General features: G+C 35.8%; 1 protein-coding gene across 1 annotated transcript; it reads right to left on the bottom strand.

The window, feature by feature from the left end:
• Window positions 1-481: 481 nt before the first annotated feature.
• LOC306997526 (uncharacterized protein) lies at window positions 482-6800 on the bottom strand (the record flags this gene model as incomplete). The annotated part of the gene is made up of 7 exons (XM_079610829.1): window positions 482-797; window positions 922-1032; window positions 2876-2904; window positions 3030-3142; window positions 3222-3251; window positions 3807-3842; window positions 6729-6800. 7 exons carry the CDS (start codon window positions 6798-6800, stop codon window positions 652-654), a joined length of 537 nt encoding a protein of 178 aa, XP_079466955.1. The 3' UTR covers window positions 482-651.
• Between the last annotated feature and the right edge of the window lie 2496 nt (window positions 6801-9296).

Genomic DNA, 9296 nt, shown 5'->3' on the forward strand with positions numbered 1-9296 from the left:
TCTGAAAGGGGTCATGAATAGAGCAATACAATTTTCTTTGAGCTTTTGACATATAAGAGGTCATAACTTTAATAATATCCTGTAAATGTCAGAACTGAAAACTTCCTTATTCGTCCAAAAACAGCTTTTATAGTAACCAAGCCCAGCGAACGACTCATTGTGGAATTTGCCTAATAGAGAAGTGAAAGACCGCATCTGCAGAAGAAAATCTACTATACACCTATTCATCAACTCACTAATAAATAACATATTTCAAATCAGCAACAAAATCTGAAATGAACTGTCCCATAAATGTTGTTTCTTATGCTCAAATAGTGTTAAAAGCTTATTTTTCAGGCTAGACCAGCCAATGGTGATTTAGAAGGCCATATTTATGTATTACGCCATATTGCGCGCTGTAGTTTCTCTCATTCATAAGTAATAGGAGTGACTGTATGTATCAGTTCATGCTTTTTCAATAATGAATGACAGCATGCATTGTCACTTTTACTATTTATTTATTTATACATTTAATCATTTTAGATACAGTAGAATTGATAGTTAGCGTTATAGATTAAAAGTTTGTAAAGTCTTAAAGCTTGACTAACTACTTAAGCTTATAGAAATAGAGTAGCCATACATATTGTATGCTACATTAAGCTTTTTTTTACTCTAATTGTGAATTTGATACATTCTTCCCCCTCTCTTTGGCTTTTTCTTCTTTCCCTTTGGATACACACGCTTCTCTTTTTCATAGCGTTCATCTCCGTTCATCAGCTCATGGCCGTTGTCTCCAATGCCATCGGATGCCAAGAATCCTGGAGAAATACCCACATCAAGGTACATCAAGCCTTTTTGTTATTGAGTCTTTGATACAAATCACATCAATATAAAGTGTTTTATGTTGCATTTTGATAGTTTGGACTTTGAGACATTTCTCACCGTCTGTGAACGTTTGGCTGGCGGCACCCATATCATCTGTGTTTGTGGAGAAGCCTGCAGCTGCACTGATTTGTCCATTCACAGCAAATGAATCCTGCACTTGACCAGCAGCTGAGGAAACATGAAACAAATGGAAACAATACATACCACAAGAATACGTATAGTACACACAAAATGTAGGCCTACAATAAAAGATTTTCTTCAGGACACAAAGATGTTTTATTATAGGTTTGATTTGTTAACATTAGTTAATGCAACTAAAAGAAGTTGTATAGAATTTAAGATAATATTCATTACCAATATGTTTTAATATTCCAAGTTGTATAAATTAACATTAATTAAATTGAATTTACAATGAACAACATATTTATAAATTAACTTAATTCAAGATTACTTTAACTTAAATATATTATTTTAAAACTAATATATATATATATATATATATATATATATATATATAAAGATTTGACATTTGATATTAGAATGATTTCTGAAGGATCATGTGATGATGAAGACTGGAGTAATTCCGCTTTGCATCACAGAAATAAATTATATTTTAAAGTATATTAAAATAGAAAACCATTATTTTAAATTGTAATAATATTTCACAATATTACTGTTTTTTCTGTATTTTTGATCAAATAAATGCAGGCATGATGAGCATAAGAGACTTCTTTCAAAAACATTAAAAAAAAATATGTTTCCAAACTTTTGACCAGTACTATATATACAGTCTCTATATATGTTTAATATTATATATTATAATTGTGGCGAGCAGGACAAGGCCGAGGGCCATGAAAGAATCAAACATAATAATAGCGCGTTGAATAATACGATCACATTATGAATCATTAAATAAACAGAACCGGATGTCAGGGCTTTACTGAGTCAAATGTAGGCTAAACGAAGTGTGAATATTGAAACCTGTAAATTCTTCTGAAACTCATGCACATTTTCATTATGAGTTAAAATTGTAATCTTAGTTCAAATGGAACATTATGTATTATTATGTACAACTGTATACATCATTTAAATAAGCAAGATGTATCTATTGTCTAATGCCCAGGTGGCATACACAATATCGAAATATAGAACTGTTAAAGCAGGCTGTGTAGTTGACATGGAAATAAGACGTCAAGAGTGTGAAAAATTTGATTTCTCCTGTCCAACAACAACCAGACAGGGACGTGGGAACTATATTGGACTCGCGCCAAGGGCCCTAAAGGTCTGCACTACATGACATCACCAAAGTGTGGACTCTGAGGAAGTCCACAAGTCCGGAGTGTGCCGTTTGGGACAGGACCAATGGCGCGAGGCCGTTGGCGGGATTACTAATGAGCGACACCTGCACGACGCACCGGTCTCGTATCTCTCACGGAGGAGCGGAAGCATAAAAGGAGGAGCGACGACAGTGGAGATCGAGACCGGTGCGTCGCGCAGGTGTCGCTCATTAGTAATCACGCCACCGGCCTCGCGACATTCTCTCACGGCCTTCGGCCTCGTCATGCTCGCCACAATTATATATTGAATATTAAATAATTCATTTACTCACCAGTTTTATTACTTAGATTTAATATATTACTACTACTTTATATATAATATTTACTTTGAAGTTATCAAAATGTCATGTAAAATATAATATATAGAAAATTTAAATATATATATATATACATATATATATATATATATATATATATATATATGTATGTATATATGTATGTATGTATGTATGTATATATATATATATATATATATATATATATATATATATATATATATATATATATATAGAGAGAGAGAGAGAGAGAGAGAGAGAGAGAGAGAGAGAGAGAGAGAGAGAGAGAGAGAGAGAGAGAGAGAGAGAGAGAGAGAGAGAGAGAGAGAGAGAGAGAGAGAGAGAGAGAGAGAGAGAGAGAGAGAGAGAGAGAGAATATTAAATATTGAATTTACTTACCAGTGTGATTCTGCCCAGTAACTCTTACCCTACAAATGATTATGGGGAAAATAACTAATTACACTTGAATATTTTGTACCATACACAATCAATAGGCTTAAAACTGAACATCTACAACATGTGTATCTGTGTCAGGTAAATGTCAAAGGTTTACCCATGATATGAGCCAGTCACAAATGGAGTGCACCTCCGTAAGGGAAATGATTCGTTTTCATAAACCACTTCAGCATTCAGCCCGAATTGGTCATCCTGACACTGGATTGAAATCTGCAGAGTAATAACACATTGTCTATATAGCGTTCAAGCAAATATTTAATAGTTCTCTATTTGCATAAATCATACGCACTTTATCAGTGTCTTCACACTGAACTGGGACCTGAAAAGAAGAGAAAAAATAGAGGTAAATTAGTGAAATTCTGTGGAGAACTGATAAGCAACATTTTCTTAGGATCAGTAATAATTCCAATTACTAAAACATTTCTTAAGAATGACCGTAGCATTCCAATATTTATACTAAACTATCCAGAAGCCACCAGTGAGTCGGATCGATCTGCGGTCCTCCATCCCACATATTTGTCTTGCAAATGACTTCCACAGTAACCTACTTTTAAACGAACTAGATAGTACTCAAACATTGTTCCTTTTTTCACCACTCTTCCACATGATGATCATGTTTTGCAAAACAAACAGAAACTTGTGGCCTGCCCACAACACCAGATGCACAGGCTAATGCTAACCCGCTTTCACACACTACCAAAACCCCCCAACACACACCCTTTCAATATATAAAGGGAAGTTCAGCTTGACAATATTGTAGGATTCGGCTTTACTTCACAAAGAAAATATGTTCTTATTCTGCAATTTGTGCATATAAAATTTCACATAAAGTAGGCTACCCTTTGTTTTCCACGTGTCATGGCTGAACTGTTACCTCCTCAATTCTTATTCTCAACGCATCCGGGTTACTCTACAGAGAACGCTGCTTGCACTCATACTGACTCATACTGAGTCATATTTGTACTCATTTATTGAACAGCATAGTTTCATAATTACTGTCTGCGGTAAACTTACAATATCTGTGTGACATTCAGCATAAACTTCCTTAAGCAGTAAGAACGTACCAAAATAAGAAATATAAAATGTAAAACAATAGTTAATAAGTAGGTAGTAGCCTATACATCTGTACAGAGAAAGCAGAAACTTATATGCAGATTATGTACTGTAGGCAACTGTTAAGAGACAGTCATGAGGTATACTCTCTTTAAGTACACTTAAGTGGCCTTTAATTTCAATAATATTATACCATCTGCATTGGCTTCCATAGTATTTTTTCCCCTACTATGGAAGTCAATGGGGTCCATCAACGGTTTGATTAACAACATTTTTCTAAATATGTTCTTTTGGGTTCAGCAGAAGAAAGAAATTCATACAGGATTGAAACAACTTGAGGGGGAGTAAATGATGGCAGGATTTTCATTTAAGTGAACTATTACTTTAACATTTAAAACTTTCCATCTCACAACACTAGGTGATGATCTTGCACCACTCGTTGTGACAAAGTATGTACACAACACATATATAGCTTTATTTCCACCATAGATGTACACAAGAGCATATAGAAAAGACACAATCATGAAAAAGGCACAATCCCATTATGCTAAAAAAAATAAAGGCACATAAAGAACTGGACTCTGTTCTACAGGGTCTCTATCTCCTCCCGCCACAAGAGGGCGATAGAGAGGGCGGTTGGCACCAGACATTCCCAGTGGGATGCTGGGAGATCCTCAGGGAAAGGTTTCACACTTTTACCAGCTGCTACCAAGTGTGATCTTATAGCCGCACTATTGATTTCCAAACAAAGAAAGGTTCCTAATATATGACGCTTAATAACTTTTATGCAAATTGCTATTTAAGTCTCAGTCCTAGTTTTGGCTTTGTTGGCATATGCTAGTTAAAACCATTGACTGGTCTTTGATGTGTTAACATAGCCACTAATGACATCACTGCTTGAAGAATACCCAGCGTCGGTTTTAAACGTAGTCAGATGCATATATGCGTTCGCTATACACTCTTAAATATAAAGGTTCTTTATTTGCATCTGTGGTTCCATGAAGAACTTTTAACATACTTTGGTTCTATTAGGAACTGTTCACTCAAAGGTTCTTTGGGAACCCTAACAGATTCTAGCATCACTGCGAAAACCCTCTTTTAGAAGTTTTTAAGAGTGTAGGTCTACATACCACACTGCACTCAGATGTGTTATACATTTGCTTTAGTGAGACCTGTGCATGTGTCAGCCGATTGTCCGTTACACTAACAGTCTTGTGTTCTAGAATTACCAAAATCTAGACGCTGAATAATGGCAGCACAAATTATACACGGGGGAGCAACAAACAAAAGCTATGATGCAAATCACAGAGAGACACGCGGAGGCCCATAAGGCAGAGCGGTGGGACTCCGTGCCTCTGGGCCCTGGACCGGCTGGCTCGTGACCCGCCCTCTGCCTGTAAAGGGTCTGATAGACACAGTCCGGTGGGGTTCGGGCCCCTTTTGTACTGATCTAAGACTGGGGTCGCTCCATACAAGAAGTGTGCCACATTATCATCAAAATATATCCTGCCCCCACAACCATCACCCCATGACACAACACAATACATACATCCCCCCTCCTCGTGCTTTGTTTCTCACTCTCCCCTTCCATCCCGACTCTCCCAATGGGGCCCCAAAGATGAAAAGAGAGCATCTGCTATATGTCTCTGTGGGTGCCCTTTTAAAAGCAGAGGCTGTGTTACAAATGGATCATGCAACTTTACATTTCATTCACCAAGTATAGTCTTTATTATTATAAATAAATGTTTATTATTAAAAACATATTTATATTTATGTATTTTAAATAATATTGTTATAATTCAATTATAATTTTGGGATTTTTGTAATGTTTATGCTCACAAAGGCTAGATTTATTTGATGAAAAATATAGGAAAACATAACATAAATGATTATTACTATTAAAAAAACCCAGTTATAATAATTCAATTTAATATTTATTTTTTAATGCTTCTCATTTTAATATATTTTAAAATGTAATTTGTTCCTGTGATGCAAAGCTGAATTTTCAGCATCATTGCTCCAGTCTTCAGTGTCACATGATCCTTCAGAAATCATAATAATATGCTGATTTGGGCTCAAGAAACATTTATTATTATTATTATCATTGGTCCTTGATGGATAGAAAATTCAATAGATCTGAAATTATATATATATATATACGCTTTTAGAGGCTTTTGCATATATATATATATATGTGTGTGTGTGTGTGTGTGTGTGTGTGTGTGTGTGTGTGTTAATGAAAATGCAATACCAAATGCATTGTGGGATACAGTACTGTTGTCTCTGTTGTATACTGCACAGTTTGGCAATTAGGGAATTTCATGTGTAAAAAAAAAAAATCATATATATAATTTCTTCAAACATTGAAGAAAACGAATTCCGAGCAATGCAAATCAAAATTTGTCTTCCCACACTGCCTAAAGACCCCATGAAAAATAATAATACTCTTTTTTGCATTAGAGCTCATTTATGAGTCCTGCATCATTAGGCACATCAGGTGGAGCCATACGTCAAGGAATGAGTCCTCAGCTGGTTAAGATGCATCATGTGCCACATTCAGTGTCAAAGAGCACAGTATGGAATAAAGAAAGAGGGCTGATCATATATTATCCCTGATTATGATCTCATTCCTCTTACTTCTGTGCCTCATTGGTTCCCTGCAGCAGTGATGCGTAATGCCACTATGACATCACTAATGCATTCGGCTGCCTGTCTGCGCTGATGAATGAGGTCAGTTGGAGACATCAGGGCCTGCTGCCAAACTCTCCTCCTCATACTCGAACTCGCATATGCACTCGTTCTGCCCGGTGGCCATCCAGATGTATTTATGTAAAGGTTTATCTATTTTGGCAAATTAATATGAAAGCTTTTCCTATTTACGTGCAAAATAATGAAACGAGAAGAGCCTGTCACTCAAACTAAAACCTAAACAGGGCTGATCTAATCACAACGTGGATAACTTAATTTATCTTACTTTATTTACTTGACTTAACATATTCTGCTTACTGCATTTAGATGTATATTATTACCAAGTGATTTTTTTATTCTTAATCTGACTAATTTCTATTCACTTGTGTATAACCATGTATTCAGTTTCTGATTAAGGGTACGTTTACACAACAATGATGTACTAAAAAACGGCAACGTTTTTACTGCGTTTGTAGCGTACAGGCGAAAACGTTGTCAAAACAATCCTCGTTCAAACAGATCCGTGAAAAAGACTAAAAATGCAGTATTCTGCTGTAGTTAGTGTTGTCACTTTGTAAAGACACACTTGTAGACTGAACTGAACATATAATACGTATGTGTGACGTCACCGTTTTCAAAAATGCGCGTTTTAGTAGTTTACTTTACATTTATTTGTTTATTTATTGCACAAGTCATATATAAATGTTTAATCATTCATTCATTCATGACGTGCATGAACGAACAAAAAAAAAGGAACAGGAAGAAGAAAATCTTATAGTACCTGTCGCTTATTTGAGTTTACACAGAGACCGCTTTCAAAAGTTTGCATTTTCAGGCCCCCAAACGAGTCAAAACGCATACATTCTTTTCTGTTTTTTGCTGAAAATGGTGCCGTAAGTACACAGTTAAAAAAGTTAATTTTGTCGTATATGTCAAATTAAAAGTACATTTTATATCATGTTTTAATTATTCTTCAAAGAATAAATGTTTTATGTGTTGACTAACATAATAAAGCACATGTAAAAGTACCTGGTTAAAAATTTAATGTGTAAAATGTGTGTAATATGTAATTTGATATTTAATTTAAAGTAAATATATTTTGTAATTTCATCATTACAAATGTGTAATTACAAACATATTTAAATATACATTTAAACTATAATACATTTATTTATTTAATTACAGATAAGTGCCCAAAACATTACATTCAGTTCGCACTTAAAGGACAAGTTCGGTATTTTACACTTAAAGCCCTGTTTACAGACCGTATCTGATGAAATAGAACGGTTAAGATTAAAATTTGGACACATGCTGCTGTCCCGAGAATTTTAGGTTTATTTAGCTTTTGTGGACCTATTTTGCCAAACGTGTCACACCCGTGATTCTTCCGTTGAGAGCTTGAATAATAGACACTCCAGCGGCGGAGTAATACCGCACCTCACACAGCACATTCAATACAAGTCATGGAGTTGGACAAAAACTACGATAAAACCTGTTGGAATGCATCTTTTTCAGCGATTTTTTTTGGAACCGTATCAGTGAACACCCCTGACCACTCGGTGAGTTTCACGTCTTTGTAAACGAAAGTTTAATGTGTTTTAGGAAGGAATCTTCCAGTGCACATAGACAACCATTGTGGGGGTGAGGGGGGAAAGCGATATAAACCTAAAATTCTCGCGACAGCAGCATCTGTCCAAAGTTTAATCTTAACCGTTCTATTTCATCAGATACGATCTGTAAACAGGGCTTTAAGTGTAAAATACCGAACTTGTCCTTTAAGTATATTCTTTTAAAGTCAACCATTTTTTTATGCTCAAGTGTTGAACTGTTCTTTTCTATATAATGAAAGCATGTAGTTTCCAGGGCCTGCCAAAGCATTTCATTTGAGTGTACTGTTCCTTTAAATGTTTACAGTTATTGCATCAGCCTCTGTCATTCTTACATTTGCGATAAAGTGCTTCTGTCAGTTATAATTGCGTTAAGATCACAGTAAAGGCAGGTTTCGCCCTCTATTAAAGAACCTGGATCCGTCTGGCCGATGGGTCTAATTAAAGGCCAGATGCTGGTTAATGCACAGCGTGAGTCGAGGAGGAATAGAGAGAGCGTTTCTTTACGTGTGAAGTTCTGTTCGTGCAATTCTCTCCACACATCGCACAACTGAACATATCTGAATTCGTGCCTCTGCCAGAAATGACCTCATTCTAATGCACACAGCTCTATCTGAGGCTGTCAGTGTTTAATTCACTTTTGATTCATTTGATTCAATGTTTAATTCATCATTGTTCGTTACACAACAACACTCCTCAGTGCCACAGAGCTTTTGTTCTTACTGGTGCTTTTGAAAGGCGCAATAAAAACACTTCTGAATTGATCTGTTGACACCTTTTTCTGCAGATTATTAGTGGCGTACTGATCATACTGTCAAAGAAGGGAAAATATGAGAGCGTCTTGGCCAATTGTTCATTTGCAGTATTGCTGAGGGTGAGATTCATTTCAGTGCATCATCACCTACAGTCATTCAGAGTCCATCTGCCTGCCTTCAGAAGCCAAAATGATGACGTGACTGAGCGCTTTAATGCACTGCTATTAATGGCTGCATTAACAGCACACATTTTGCAATAAC

The sequence above is a fragment of the Phoxinus phoxinus genome, assembly GCF_949152265.1.
Source record: "Phoxinus phoxinus genome assembly, chromosome: 4".
NCBI classification, from domain to species: domain Eukaryota; kingdom Metazoa; phylum Chordata; class Actinopteri; order Cypriniformes; family Leuciscidae; genus Phoxinus; species Phoxinus phoxinus.